This window comes from Schistocerca americana, chromosome 6 (assembly GCF_021461395.2).
Source record: "Schistocerca americana isolate TAMUIC-IGC-003095 chromosome 6, iqSchAmer2.1, whole genome shotgun sequence".
NCBI lineage: Eukaryota > Metazoa > Arthropoda > Insecta > Orthoptera > Acrididae > Schistocerca > Schistocerca americana.
In genome coordinates, this window is record NC_060124.1 from 254,889,176 (window position 1) to 254,905,523 (window position 16,348).

The 16,348-nt window shown below is 44.3% G+C and overlaps 1 protein-coding gene across 1 annotated transcript in view; it reads right to left on the reverse strand.

Annotated features, from left to right (window-relative positions):
* Positions 1 to 1,432: 1,432 nt before the first annotated feature.
* Positions 1,433 to 16,348, reverse strand: part of LOC124620079 (neural-cadherin-like) — a 198,997-nt gene continuing 184,081 nt past the window's right edge. The window contains exon 14 of the mRNA XM_047146746.1: positions 1,433 to 1,729. Within this exon, the coding sequence (XP_047002702.1) occupies positions 1,433 to 1,729 (297 nt within the window). The remainder of the gene's footprint in view (positions 1,730 to 16,348) is intronic.

Below are 16,348 nucleotides of genomic sequence, written 5' to 3' on the forward strand. Positions count from 1 at the left end.
GTAGCCAACTCCTTCTATTCCACCCATGAGTTTCTCAACAAGTGCAGTAGACCATTTTAATGAAAATTTATTATACTTTACTTTTTGACAATACTTGGTTGTAACAGCCATGTAACTACCCCTACTGTGTGAATGATGGATGTGCGGAAAGCAGACGTAAGTCTTAAGTCTGTAAATAGTGGAAGTTTAATTTTAAATCTTGTACATAATTTGACTGTTCTTAACTGAGGATCACTGAAACGAATAATTTACTTTAATTTTTGACAATACTTGGTTGTAATAGCCAAGAAACTAGCAAATGTCTGAATGATGGATTTAATGAAAGCAGATGTAAGTATTAAACCTGTAAATATTAGCAGTTTAAATTTAATTCATGTACATAATTTTACTGTTTATTGACTGAAGATCATTAAAATTAATGAAACTCAAGTTTTTCTAATTACATTTTTGTAATGTGTTTATCTGACATGTTCCACGCCCAGGAGGATTCCCTCTTTTATGGGTCTATGGAATGAATAATTAATCTAATGTAATCTAATTATAGTGCTCTGTGATTCCTTCTACTATGGCCAGGCCAGTCTCCTGCCCACTGCTGCTGCTGTTGGTACATATACCTGTGGCCAGCAGGTTGCCCTACTCTTGCCATCACCTGTCGAACATACCATGTGATTACTAAGATCGGTAGGCGCCAATAGCAACATGCCAATTTTTACACATGTCAGATGACAACAGCAGCATGTGCAGTGGGCTCCACGAGAGGCATCAGCAGCAGTTGCCAGCAGTGCATGCATCTGGCCATGGCACTGTGAGTATGACACTACATTGCATCATCACATCACGTGACACCTCATGGAAATCCTTCTACTGGATTATTTAAGACACTGTGTGATTTCTGCTTGACAGCATTCACACTTGCTTCGGGCTCTACTCTGACTGCCCCCTGCAACTCATCTATCAGTACCATTTACTAGTAGCAGTTCCAGCACAGCTCAGAATTCTGAGTGGACATAAACCCTGAGTAACCTATTGGACTTCAACCTAGGCACTGGCCAGAGCTGTCTAGGACATCATCACGTGGCGAAGGCACCCTTGTGTTCTGTGGACTGCTGTTGTTGTGGGCACAAGTCTCCCACCGACTACTAATGCAGTGCCGACATTACACCTGCCAGTCTGCACCCACCATATCTGGATGCCATCTACGACCTCGATCGGTTTCCGACCCTGTACGCTGAGCTGGATGTAGATTGGATGCCGACCCCATATCTAGAGCTGGATTCCAGTTGAGAGACTTTAGCATTCAACCAGAAGTGCCTATTATTTTCTATTTCAGTTCAGAACTGTGAACTGCTGATTTATGTGTTCAGATTTGGCTGCAGCCACATCCTCCTCAAAAGTTGCTGTCTTGGGTGAGACCATCAGCATCATTGCACCTCTAGTGGCTGCTGTTGGTTTGAGCCCTCATCTCCCATTGTCTGCCAGCACTGTGCTGACATTCCAATGACCAGCTGGTGTCTGCCCCTGCTGAAAGAATTAGATCCCACACTGCACTTCCTGGTTGCCATATTCCCATGTCTTCACACATGACCCTGTTACTGCCTTTGCCCCAGGGCTTTGGCCTCATATTCTCAGCATTTTCTGTGCAATTTTCCAGTGTGATTCTTCCTTCTGTGACGCCTCTAACAGCTTGTTTTCCTGGTGCATTCACATCCTGGGCCCATTCTTCTGGTGCCTAAGGCATGCCCATTGCCCAATGGCCACATCTGTGCTCGACTGGACATCTCCTTCTTCCCTTTGGCCATACTTGTTGGTGTCATGGCATTCCTGGCAGCTGCCATCAGTTGACCTTTCCGCCCACCTGCTGCCAGTGTATTACTGGACCTTCTGCTCTGACTGAACCAGTCAGTACCTCAGCACCTGTGCCATCTTTTTTAAAGGGAAGGGAGTATTGGGGCTGGACCAGTCAGCTGACAACTGCCACAGTCACTACCAATGCGTACAGCAGTGATCAGCTGGAACTTGCCAAAGCCAGCCATAGGTGGTCAAACACACTGAGTGATTACTAAGATTGGCAAACCCCAAAAACAGCATGCCGATCTGTGAATGTGCCAGATAACAACAGCAACACATTGCTCTGTGTATATACAAGATTCCAGTGGGCTCCACTAGAGGCATCAGCAATGCACTCATTCAACCCGAGCACTATGAGCATGGCACTACAGTGCATCCGTGCATCACATGACACCTCACAGAAATCTTTCCACTGGATTATTTAAGATGCTATGCAACCGCTACTCAACAGCAATCGCTCATGTTCTGGGCCCTACACTGTCTATGCACTGTAGCTCATTTATCAACAGCATTCACCAGTAGCATTTCCACTGCAGCCCAGGATTCTGACTGGATGTTGACCCAGTGCAGCCTTGGCCTCCAACTGGACTTCCAACCTAGACACTGGCTGGACACCACATCATCATCTGACTGAACTGTCAGCGTTCTTGCATCCCATCAGCCACTGTTGGTTCAAATATGAGTCTCCCATCAACTGCTGGCACTCTGCTGGTGCCCCACAGCTAACCTATGCTGACTGCTTATCACCCAGTATGTCATTGTGTGGTGAAGCCCACCTGCACCTTCATGTCTCAGCAGCCACTAATATTTGACCATGAGTCTTCTATCAGCTGCCAACAAATTGATGATGTCACACTGACCGATCCAGATACCATCTAGGACCTTGACCAGACACCGATGTAGAATCTCAAACTGGACGACAGATGAGAGACTTTAACATTCTGTCAGAAGTGGCTATTATTTTTTTTTTCACATCAGAGCTGAGGACTGTTCAGTTGTTTGTTTACCAATAACTGTATTTCTTTCATTGTATCCTGGAAACTGACTTTATTTTATGAGCTATCCTTGGCACCATATAAGGACACTTCACCTTCAAATGGCTATTGTTTTGTTATTGTCCATTTTCATCAAATATATTTACTAAAGAAAGAAGTTTTGAAGTCTTATGACAATCTTGATATTTGCTTTCCTGATTATCAGTTGTTGCCTATAACTTCAAGTATTTAACACCTTTACTTTCTCTTGAAAAACAACATGCAAGTTTCATCCATTCACTCTGAAGATAAATTTTAAATTTATTTTTTCCTTTTTGGCCATGGAGAAAGGTGCACAAGCCTAACTAAAATTGTGATTGAGCTGAACAGAATTCTAAGAAGTAAAACTAACAGTAGGTATAGGAAGTTGTATACATGGAAGAGACTTGGAGACACTGGAAGATTTCAGACTGATGGTATAATCTTAAGAGAGAGATTTTGAAATCATATTGTAAACTGCAAAACATTTCAAGGCGTAGTTGTGGATTCTGACCATAATTTATTGGTTATGAAATCATCATCATCATCTTGGACAGTTTCCAGCCACTGGCTGGGTCTGTCGGGAACACAAGCCTCTCCATCGTGTTCTGTCTTTCCACCATTCCCCCTCTTCCACCTTCGTCCAGTTCTCTCCTCTTCTCGCTACACATTCCTTCACTCCCTTCACCCATCTATCTCTTGGTCTTCCCCTGGGCCTCTTCCCCTCCAGTTGCAGATCAAACATCCTCTTTGGAATTCTTCCCTCATCCATTCTCTTCATGTGTCCATACCACTGCAGTCTTGATTTTTCTATCCTGTCCTGTACTGGTTCCTCCTTTAGTCTTTCCCTCACATACACATTTCGCAATCTGTCTCGTCTTGTTACACTCAACCTGCTCCTCTGGAACTTCATTTCACTAGCTTGTATTCTACTTTTGTCGCTTTTATGCATTACCCATGTCTCACTTCCGTATGCCAATATGGGGACAAAGTAGGTTCGGTATATAATTCCCTTGGATTTCTGTGGCACCTCCTTGCTCCAAATAAGCCCCCTAATGCATTTGAAGAACTGCCCTGCTTTTCTGCACCTTTCATTTATTTCCATTGCGTTTCCCCCCTTACTTTCAATCATGCTTCCCAGGTACTTGAAGTTCTCTACCACTTGTAGTTTTACCCCTCCACAAGTTATATCCACATTTGGCCTATTCTTCTTCCTTGTTGTGACAATTACTTCACTTTTCTTTGCAGAGAAATGCATTCCATATTGTGCTGCCGTTGCCTCCCATACATCTAACTGCTCTTGCACCTCCTTCTTGCAATTTCCCCATAACATCAGGTCATCGGCAAAAAGCACTGCTTTCATTTTATGATCTCCAATCGCATCTGATACTTGCTGTAGGATTTCATCCATAACAATAATAAACAATAAAGGTGAAAGTGCACTTCCCTGTCGCAGCCCATTTTCCAGCTTGAACCATGCAGTACGTTCCCTCCCCACTTTCACACAACTCTCACTTCCCTCATACATTTTTCTGACTTTTTGTGTTATCTCGTCATCTATCCCTTTTGCTTTCAGCACATCCCAGAGCTTGTCCCTATAGATACTGTCATACACCTTCTCAATATCTAAAAAGGCCATGATTAAGTCCTTCCCGTACTCATAGTGCCTTTCCTGCAGTTGCCTTACCGCAAATATGAGGTCCGTTGTTGATCTTCCCGGTCTGAAACCATACTGCTCCTCTTGCAGTCTACTTTCAATACTGCTTCTTATTCTCTTCTCCAGGATCTTTTCATAGATTTTTCCACAGTGGCATAGCAGGGTAATTCCTCTGTAGTTCTCACATCTCCTTTTATCCCCTTTCTTGAAGATCGGGACTATAATTCCTTTCTTCCAATCCTCAGGAATTCTGTTCTCCTTCCACACCACCCTCAGCACTCTGTATAGCCACTGGGTTCCTACTTCTCCTGCTGCTCGTATCATATCCACTGTTACTTCGTCCCAACCTGGTGCCTTGCCCCCTTTCATCCTCTTTATGGCTTCTTCCACTTCATTCCAAGTTAGATCATCAATTTTCCCACTATTATAATCGTTTGCTGCCTTAGGCTCTCCATCGCTGTTAGTTACCCGCTTGGCGGCATTCAACAGATCTTCAAAGTACTCCTTCCAAATCTTTTTGAGCTCATGCATTTCCTCCACAACTCTTCCATTATTATCTATGATCCTCAGGCACTCACTTCTGTCGTTCCTCTTATTTCTTACCATGGTGTAAAGTACTTTTTTGTTCCCTTCACTGTCCTCTTCTAACATTCTTGTCCATTTTTCCATCCACTTCTTCTTCTCCGCCCTTACTATGGTCTGTGCCGCTTTCTTGCTTTCCTTATATTTTACCCTAGCTTCCTCTGTTCGGGTCTGGAACCATTCTCTGAAGGCTTTGTTCTTTCGAAGTACTGCCTCTTTACATATGTGGTTCCACCATGGGGTTTCCATGGTTATGAAATGCAAGTTAAAAATGAAAACAATTCCAACAAAATAGAAAATTGAGGAGTTGGGACCTGAATACGGCATAGGATGTTGGAAGTTTTAAAGGTCGCATCAGGCAATAGCTGACTGAAACAGGGCAAAGAAATACAATACAAGAGGAATGGATACATTTAAGAGATGAAATAGTGGAGGCAACAGTGGATCAAATGGACAAACAGGGGAGGCTCACCAAAAATTCTTGGAAAGCACATGAGATATTGAAATTAACTGATAAAGCAGAAAATGTAAAAATGAAGCAGGCAAATGAGAACAGAGGTGTCTAAAACATGGAACTGAAAGAAACTGCAAATTTGGCTAAGCAGCAATGGCTAGAGGACAAGTGAAAAGCTTTAGAAACATACATGAGTTACAGAAAAATAGAAATTAAAGATATCTCTGGAAAAAAGAGAAGCAGCTGTATTAATATCAAGAACTCAAAGGGAAAATCCACCTATCAGAAAATTAGAGAAACCTTTGGAAAGAGAGAGAGAGGGGGGGGTGGGGGGGGGGGGTAGAGAGAGAGAGAGAGAGAGAGAGAGAGAGAGAGAGAGAGAGAGAGAGAAGCAGCTGTATGAGTATCGAGAGCACAGACAGAAAGCCAGTACTACACAAAGAATGGAAAACTTAGAGGTGGAAGGAATACACAGAAGCACTGTACAATCAAAATGAATTTCAAGACAGTGCTATAGAAAATGAAGAGAAAGTTAATCAGAGGAACTGGGAAACATTATGCTGAAAGAAGACTTTGACAGAACATTAAAAGCCCCAAGATGAAAATTATATTCTAAGATGAATATTATATTACCTCAGAAATACTGAGATCCTTGGGAGAGTCAGTCTTGAACAAATTATTGTAACTGGTGTGCAAGGTATAAGGGAGAGGCAAAATAGCCTCATACTTCAGGAAGAATGTTATAATTGAAATTCAAAAGAAAGCAAGTGCCGACAGATGTGAATGTTAGCAAATAATCATTTTAATAAGTAATGGTTGTAAAATTCTAGCACAAATTATCTACAAAATACTGAAAAACTTGTTGAAACAGAAAACAGGGAAGATCATTTGGGTTCTGGAGAAATGCAGGAATAAGCGAGACAATACTGAGAGTAAAACTTGATGTAGAAAGGCAAACCTACATTTATAGCATTTGTTGGTTGAAAAATAAATAAATTATTTCACAATGTTGTGTAGAGTGCAATTTTTGTAACAATATTGTGAAAAGGAAAGTTGCTACTCCCCATAAAGCAAAAAAAAAAAAAAAAAAAAAAAAAAAAAAAAAAAAAAAGGTAGCTTTTGGCCAGTAAGGCTTTTGTCAAAATTAGACAACTAACACAAAAAAAGTCACAAATATAGCTATTGGCCAGTAAGGCTTTTGTCAAAATTAGACAACTAACACACACATACACTACACACTCATGAAAATGCAACTCACACACATATGACTGCAGTCTCAGGCAACTGAGGCCACACACAAATTTAAATGTCAGGAAGTCTTTCCTGAAGTATTTGTCTGGATTGTAGAGGAGTGAGATGTGGGCAGTAAATAGTTCAGACAAGAAGAGAATAGAAGCTTCTGAACTGTGATGCTACAGAAAAATGCCGAACGCTAGATGGGTAGATCAAACCTCATCAGGAGTTACCAAGCTGAATTCGGGAGAAAAGAGGTGTATGGTACAATCTGACTACATGAAGGAACTGATTTATGTAAACACCATCAACAATATACCATAGGAATCAGCTTAATTTTTCAAGGAACTCTCAAAAGAATGGATGGAGTGACCCATGAGGAAACTCTTCAGTTTGGTTTGAAAGTCCATGGATTACCGCTAAGCTTTTTGAATGCTTGTGGTAGCTTATTGAAAATGGAAGCAGCAGTATGATGCACACCTTTCTGTACAAGAGTCAAGGAAGTGCAAACCAAATGTAGATTAGATTTCTTCCTGGTATTAACTGAGTGAAAGATGCTATTTCTTGGGAATAAGCTGACATTGTTAACAAGATATGACAGTAAGGAATATACTGTATACATTGAGAGGCCAATGTCAGAATACCCATACTAATGAACAGGGGTCGAGAAGAGCTTCGTGAACTTACACTTATTGCCTGAACTACCAGTTGCTGAGCCAAAAATATCCTTTGAGAGTAGGAAGAGTTACCCAAAATATAATAACTTATCACATATGCAAATGAAAATAAGCAAAGTAGACTACTTTTTGTGTCAAACTACACTTACTTCAGATACAATTCAAATAGTAAAAATGGCACCATTAAGTCTTTGAACAAGGTGCTGAATGTGGGCTTCCCACGATAGTTTGTATCTATCCAACACCTAAAAATTTCAACTGTTCAGTTTCACTAATCATATGCCCATTCTGTGAAATTAAAACATCAGGTATTGTTGAATTGTGTGCTATAAACCGTAAAAACTGTCTCTTACTGTGATTTAGTGTTAGTTTATTTTCTACATGAAATGTCATGAACTGTACTATTTGAAATAGTGCCAATGTTTTTCTTGCACAGTCACATACAACATTAATATTGAACTCACCACAAATAGCTAATTTTGTACTTCCTACAAAAAAGATGGAAATGAGCATATGGCATCACTGGCCAGGGAGCCCCTATTCGCGGAAGTTCGGCTGCCAAGTGCAATTCTTATTTAATTCAACGTCACATTCGGCAAACTGAGCATCGGTGATGAGAATGAAATGGCAATGAGGATAACACAACACCCAGTCCCTGAATGGAGACAAGATTCAACACAGCTAGGAATCGAACCCAGGCCCGCTTGCATGGGAAGCGAGCATGTTACCACCCAGCTAAGCATGTGGATGATACTATCTATAAAGTGAACCAGCTTGAGCAGAAATGCTCTGAAGTCAGAGTTAGGGGACCTATAAACAACAACAATTAGAAAAATGAGATTTTCACTCTGCAGCGGAGTGTGCGCTGATATGAAACTTCCTGGCAGATTAAAACTGTGTGCCCGACCGAGACTCGAACTAGGGACCTTTGCCTTTCGCGGGCAAATGCTCTACCATTTGAGCTACCGAAGCACGACTCACGCCCGGTCCTCAGAGCTTTACTTCTGCCAGTATCTCGTCTCCTACCTTCCAAACTTTCCAGAAGCTCTCCTGCGAACCTTGCAGAACTAGCACTCCTGAAAGAAAGGATATAGCAGAGACATGGCTTAGCCACAGCCTGTGGGATGTTTCCAGAATGAAATTTTCACTCTGCAGCGGAGTGTGCGTTGATATGAAACTTCCTGGCAGATTAAAACTGTGTGCCCAACTGAGACTCGAACTCGGAACCTTTGGCTTTTGCGGGCAAGTGCTCTACCATCTGAGCTACCGAAGCACGACTCACACCCGGTCCTCACAGCTTTACTTCTGCCAGTATCTCGGTCGGGCACACAGTTTTAATCTGCCAGGAAGTTTCATATCAGCGCACACTCTGCTGCAGAGTGAAAATCTCATTCTGGAAACATCCCACAGGCTGTGGCTAAGCCATGTCTCCGCTATATCCTTTCATTCAGGAGTGCTAGTTCTGCAAGGTTCGCAGGAGAGCTTCTGTAAAGTTTGGAAAGTAGGAGATGAGATACTGGCAGAAGTAAAGCTGTGAGGACCGGGCGTGAGTCGTGCTTCGGTAGCTCAGATGGTAGAGCACTTGCCCACGAAAGGCAAAGGTCCAGAGTTCGAGTCTCGGTTGGGCACACAGTTTTAATCTGTCAGGAAGTTTCATATCAGCGCACATTCTGCTGCAGAGTGAAAATCTCATTCTGGAAACATCCCACAGGCTGTGGCTAAGCCATGTCTCCACTATATCCTTTTTTTCAGGAGTGCTAGTTCTGCAAGGTTCTCAGGAGAGCTTCTGTAAAGTTTGAGGTAGGAGACGAGATACTGGCAGAAGTAAAGCTGTGAGGACCGGGCTTGAGTTGTGCTTCGGTAGCTCAGATGGTAGAGCACTTGCCCGTGAAAGGCAAAGGTCCCGAGTTCGAGTCTCGGTCTGGCACACAGTTTTAATCTGCCAGGAAGTTTCACAACAATTAGAAGTTTAGTTTCTCTAAATTCAACTGCCCCTGCACGTCATTTAAATACCTGTTCGGTGCATTGCCATGATATGTCTATGGACTTAAATGGAATACCATTTTTTATGCACATGGCTACTCCTCCACTCGGAAAGAACTCCTTGAAAAACAGCCAGCTAATCTGTATCTTGGTAAAGGAAGCCTCTGAATTGACAAATTATTCAAGTGGTGCTCCGATATACGAATGATGTCACAGTCAACATCTATAAGCAGTTCACTAACTTTATCTCTAACACCTCTTATATTTTTATGAAACATGCTAATGCCTTCTCTACTTGGATATCTGACCTTCTCTGAGGGTGAATCATTCATTAGAGGGACTTCCTTTAAGCCGCAATACCCATCATCTGACTTCGTCCAATAAAGGAGCAGCTCTAACACCAACTACTAAAGGAGTTTTTCCATGAGTGATCCCACCACCACTCACTACACTGTCATCCATAAGCTTTGCAGGCCTCCTCTTCCCATATCTATTGAGGTGCATGCCATGCCTAGTGAAATCCAATCTATTGACAGAGTGATCCCACCACCACTCACTACACTGTCACCCATAAGCTTTGCAGGCCTCCTCTTCCCATACCTATTGAGGTGCATGCCATGCCTAGTGAAATCCAATCTATTGACAGACTCAACTGGCACCATTGCAATGTCAGCCATGCCTTCCGCAGTCAGTGCCTTCTCCAGCCCCAAGTTAACATGCCTAACAGCAGCATTGTGCCGATTTTCAGCTCGATTGTGTTCCGTGAGTGTTAAGGTCGATATTGGCCTCGCCAGAGATATTGGGGCACAGAGTTGACGGCGAGTGGCCTCTGGCGATGAGGAGTGGAGAGTTAGAGAGTACAGAGCAAGAAGGACAAAACGGCAGAGTGTTGGGGTCCGGATAGTCCAAATGTACATTAATAATTTTGGCACTCTGTGGTAATGAACTGATGGTGAAACTGAGACTTTGGGAATTCAATGCTGCTGTGGAACAATAAGCCGTGCGCTCTGCAATTGTATGGACGCAATTTACGGCGAGCTGTGGCCGATGTCGTTTGTGGGTGTTCTGCCATGGCAGATAAGCAAGACAATGTGTGCCCAACCTGAGCACACTGTGCTGTAGCATGTTCACCCACAATAAGGATGTCATGATATTGGAGAAGAAAGCAGTGGAATATAGTACGTGAATTAACCTTGAGTGATTTCTGCAGTTAGTTTACTTAACTGTGTGGAGATTGAGCAATAACTGTTACTTTTCAACGGAATTTACAATTGTGTAAAGGTGTAGCCATGCTGGATGGACGTTGTCATAAAGTTATTATATTTCTTATTTGAGAACATAATTTTCTGTTATCAGGATTACTCATTGGACAGATTTTCAGTTCTGCACTGTAGTTCAGCGGGCTATAAATACTGGAATTTGACAAATATGCTAACTGTGAGTTTTGGATATGTTTTTATATCTGCATGTTAAATGAAAGTGAGTTCTGAAGTTTGTTAGGTACTTTCTGACGATTACGATTCTTTAGGTTTTTATTTGGAAGTGATGTTGTTTGCTACTGTTATTGGTTGGCAGTTTATTACCCAATTAATCAAAAGAACAGTTATTTAACCAGCCTTTCTATGAAGTGTTTTTCAGTGAACTATTATTAATAAATGACATAAATCAGTAATGTTGTGTAAGCAGTTATTGAAGGTACCCAGCTCCATCAGCCAGTCAATGACGGCCAGTTGGAAATAGACATTCATGTAACATTAGGGGACTAGAGGCTATTTGTTAAGTTGTGGCAACACTAATCCTGTTGTGGAATAATCAGGTCTACTGCCGGATGTTTGTGTCGGTCTGGCACAATATTTTGGCCACGTAACTCGTTGCCTTCTTCACGTGCTACCTGAGACTGCCGTATTGGAGGATCTTGTCCAGTATTTATACCCAGAGGGCGCTGGGTGCTCTCTCTGCCATCTGTGCCTGCCTAGTGCTGTCTGTAATGTGTTGTCTCTTCCCCGGTGCTCCCTCGGTTGTCCGCCCCTGACTTCGTCGCCATCTGTGGCAGCTGACTGAGGCCCGTCCTGTGTCAGGCATTCCGTTCGCGGTCCGCGCCAGCCTGGTGCTGCTCCTGAGGTTTTGGCCCTTCCCTGGTGCTCCCACGGATGTCCATGCCCGGCTCATCCACAATCTGCAGTTGTGGCAGCTGTCTGAGGCCCATCTCGTGTCGGGCGCTCCGTCCGTGGCCAGCACCCGCCTGGCACTGCTTGTAAGGTGTTGTCTCTTCCCTGGTGCTCCCTCAGACATCTGCACCTGACTCGGTCTCCATCTGTGGCAGCTCTCTGAAGCCCGTCGTTTGTCGGGCACTCTGTTCATGGTCCGTGCCCGCCTGACACTGCTCCTGATGTGTTGGCACTTCCCTGGTGCTCTGACGGTCATCTGTGCTCAGCTCGTCCATCATCTGCGGTCGCGGCGTCTGTCAGAGGCCCGTCCTGCGTCGGGAGTTGCGTTCGCGGTTCACGCCCAACTGGCGCTGCTCCTGCTGCGGTGTTACTACTTCTTGAGGAATTTCTTGGTTCCTTTTGTTGGGCCCTGATAAGCTCCAAAGCCGGACTCCACGCCGAGCTCAGCTGGTAACCGCTGTCTCGGTTTATTAGGTTGTCTGTGACCTTGATCTCGATGGCCTCCTTTATGACACTGTCCCAAAATCTTGGAGTCTGTGTCACAATTTTGGTGTTGTTGTAGTCCATTGAATGACCGAGCTCCAGACAGTGCTCTGTTATGGCAGATTTGGTTGCCTGTCCGAGTCTGGTGTGCCTCTGGTGTTCTTTGCACCTGACGTCCACCATCCTGGTTGTCCGGCCAATGTATGATTTTCCACACTGGCACGGGATGTTGCAAATGCCTGGTTTACGTAGCCCCAGGTTGTCCTTCACACTCCCTAGCATTGCCCCAATTTTGGAGGGTGAACAGAAGATACTCTTTATGAAGTGTTGGCAGAAGAGCCAACACCGTGTTGCTAGAGGAGGCCAAAATGCACGCTTTTAAGCTCACGCAGTCTGGCGTGAGGTCTGGAACAGGTCAGAGAAATAAGACTAGCAAAACAGGAGGTAACTGATAGAATACTTAACTTTAATCCATAAGTGGTGTACATCGGTCTGACGGTACAGGCATCACAAGTTAAATATCTATTGATAATGGGACCTTGCTAGGTCGTAGCAAATGACGTAGCTGAAGGCTATGCTAGCAAATGAGAGCGTATTTGTCAGTGAACCTTTCCTAGCAAAGTTGGCTGTACAACTGGGGTGAGTGCTAGGACGTCTCTCTAGACCTGCCGTGTGGCGGCGCTCGGTCTGCAATCACTGACAGTGGCGACACACGGGTCCGACGTATACTAACGGACCGCGGCCGATTTAAAGGCTACCACCTAGCAAGTGTGGTGTCTGGCAGTGACACCATATTCCTCCCCCGCAAATCGGCATACAGTTGTGTTATAAGGCTTCCGCCCGCCGTGGGGAGGACCCCATGTTGACGTATGCGACGAGGTGGGGAGCCTAACAACAGGTGAGGCTGTGCCACCCGCACCCAGCCATTCGGTCCGAGAGGAGCTAGGAAACGCCCGAAAACCTAGTCCAGGGTGGCACAGCCTCGCCTGTTGTTAGGCTCCCCACCTCGTCGCATACGTCAACATGGGGTCCTCCCCACGGCGGGCTGAAGCCTTATCACACAACCACACGCCGATTTGCGGTGGAGGAATGTGGTGTCACCGCCAGACACCACACTTGCTAGGTGGTAGCCTTTAAATCGGCCGCGGTCCGGTAGTATACATCAGACCTGGGTGTCACCACTGTCAGTGACTGCAGACCGAGCGCCACCACACGGCAGGTCTAGAGAGACTTCCTAGCACTCGCCCCAGTTGTACAGCCGACTTTGCTAGGAAAGGTTCACTGACAAATACGCTCTCATTTGCCGAGACGATAGTTAGCATAGCCTTCAGCTACGTCATTTGCTACGACCTAGCAAGGCGCCATTACCAGTTAATATTGAGATAGTAAAACATGTACTGTCAAGAGCGATGTACACCAATTATGGATTAAAGTTAAGTATTACATCAACTACGTACTTTATTTGCTACTATTAATTCCCTTGACTGTTCCAGACCTCGCGCCAGCCTGCGTGAGCTTAAAAGCGTGCATTTCGGCCTCCTCTAGCAACACGGTGTTGGCCCTTCTGCCAACACTTCACTTTATATCGTATTTTGAGAGAATTCTGCTGATCTTTGCAGAAATAGGTCCAGAATATGGCAGGTATGCCACCTTCTTCGCCCCCTCTGGCTCCTCTTCTGTACCCTGTGGTTGGCTGGTAGCACAAAGTGCCCTTTGGATGTCTGTGGAGGAGTATCCATTTCTGCTGAACACCAGCTGTAGATGTTCTATATCTGTGGCCAGACTTTCCGTATCCGACAGAGTTCGAGCCTTGTGAACTAATGTTTTCAAGACTCCATTCTTCTGTGCCGGGTGGTGGCAGCTACTGGCTTGAAGGTATAAGTCAGTGTGGGTGGGCTTACGATACACACTGTGCCTTCTTCTTGACCAGGACATCCAAGAATGGGAGCTGTCCATCCTTCTCTAGCTCCATAGTAAATTTTATACTTGGGTGGCGTGAATTTAGATGTTCCAAAAAGTCATCTAGCTTCTCCCTGCCATGGGGTCAAATGACAGAAGTGTCATAGACATACCTGAGAAAGCACTTGGGTTGGTAAGTGGCTGATGCAAGTGCCTCCTCTTCGTACCTTTCCATGAAAAGGTTGGCTACCACTGGTGATAAAAGGCTGCCCATTGCCACTCCTTCCGTTTGCTCATAAATGGGATGCCCGACACAGGACGGGCCTCAGACAGCTGCCACAGATGGCGACCAAGTCGGGCACCGACGTCCAAGGGAGCATCGGGGAAGAGAACACATTACAGGCAGCGCCAGGCAGGCGCGGACGGCAGAGAGAGCACCCAGCGCCCTCTGGGCATAAATACTGGACAAGATTCTCCAATAGGGCAGTCTCAGGTAGCACCTGAAGAAGGCAACGAGTTACGTGGCTGAAATATTGTGCCAGAGCGACACAAACATCCGGCAGCAGACCTGATTACTCCACATGTCAAGATCTTGCCGGGAAAGCTAATCCTGTTGTTTGTTGTTCTTGTTGAAGTGTCTAGTCACACCTATATTAAATATTAATTCTGCACATTGGTAGCAGAGTGTGGTTGATTGTCTGGAGGGAAGTGTCTTCAAACTGTCGAAAATTAGGTTGTAGTATAAGATTGTTCGCTACAATTTTGGACCTGTTACTGCTGTAATTATTCCCGGATGCCATCGAATCTAGTGAAGGGTGCGGCTTTATTGAGGAGAAGTGAGTTGATGTATGAACTTCAAAGGAGGGGTTTGGAACCACAAGGCAATGTAAATGAATTGCTGGAATTATTAAGGAAGAATAGGTACCTCACGGTAATGATAAAAATTAATAGATTTGGCGCTGCTGCCATAGTTGTGCCGCTTGAGGTATTGTTGGAAAGTGTTGATGGTTTGGATATGGGTTCACTAAGGTTCACTAACTGAAAATCAGGTTAGGAGGTTACAAGCGAGACATGCCCATTGCCTATATCGGGTGGATGATTTAGTAGGTATGGAGAGGGAGGAAGAGAATGTAATAAGGGATTATTTAAAGTGAATCAATGATGGCCTGGCTTGTGTCAGAGGAGTGGAAGGTGATGCGTAAAGTGTAGCGGGGCAGGTCATGCGACGCCGTGTGGGGGGGATTCGTTTTCAGATTGGCTGTATTCAAATTTACATCAACCCATGCAAGATTATTTGACAGGATGTAAGGAATGGTGTCTAGATTCAGTGTAGAATATTGTGGAGTTTTTGTATTTCATCTTCGGTTTTAAGTGGAAAGCGCAAGCTATTAATATGACAGACTTGGAAATTTTAAAACTCTTAGTGGGAAAGGTAGAGGGAGAGTTGGTAGAACACCTGTTGAATGCAATTCAGGACAGACTAACATTGGAACAATTCAGAGGAAAAATTTGCACCTTGATTCCACTCTGTGCATTGAAAGAATTAGTTTGTAGGGAGTATGGTCGAGAGCAGGGGCATAATGAGAAGATTGTCGACTTTGTTGAGAGAGTGCGCTACTCTTGTGCTTGCCATACTGCAGAAGAGAACGTGTATTACATATTGTTCAAGGATTACAACCAGACGATAGAAAGTGGGCAGTATTTGGTGGGACACCGCAAACATTTGCCCAGCTGAATGAATTAGTAAGGCAGATCCAGGCTATTATGTATGTAGACTCATGGAGGGTGAGGCAGGCCATTAATTATGAAGGTTACGCGGACAGGAGAACCGGTTGGATGAGATGGAATGGAATAGGAATGTTCAAGCGAACAATAGGAATAGTAAGGAAATTACTTCTACAAATCTGGGAAAAGGAAAGTAAGATAAGGTGTTGGATTTGTGGGAAGTTGGGTCACATTAATAGGAATTGTTGCAAGAGTAAGCCAGAGATGTCCTGACAATTACAACAAGAGATAGGAATGGAACAGAAAGAGATTTATGTGACAAGTAGAGGGGAGGAACAGGGTTTATCTTTTGTATGCTGTGTTGTGAACGAGGAACCTGGGTGTGCGTTGTTGGACTCTGTAGTGCTATTACGGCGATTGAAGAAAATTGGTTTAACCATAACAGTGCTATCTGTAAGTGGAGTAAAATAGAAAAGGTTACAGTTAAATACAAGGTGGCAAATCAGTCCAGTGTAAGAGTGAAGGGTGTCATATGGGTTAAACTGAGAATTAGGGATTTCACATGGAGGGTGAGCATGTGAGTGGTAAGCAGGCTTGCCACGACATGCATTCTAGGAGCTGATGTT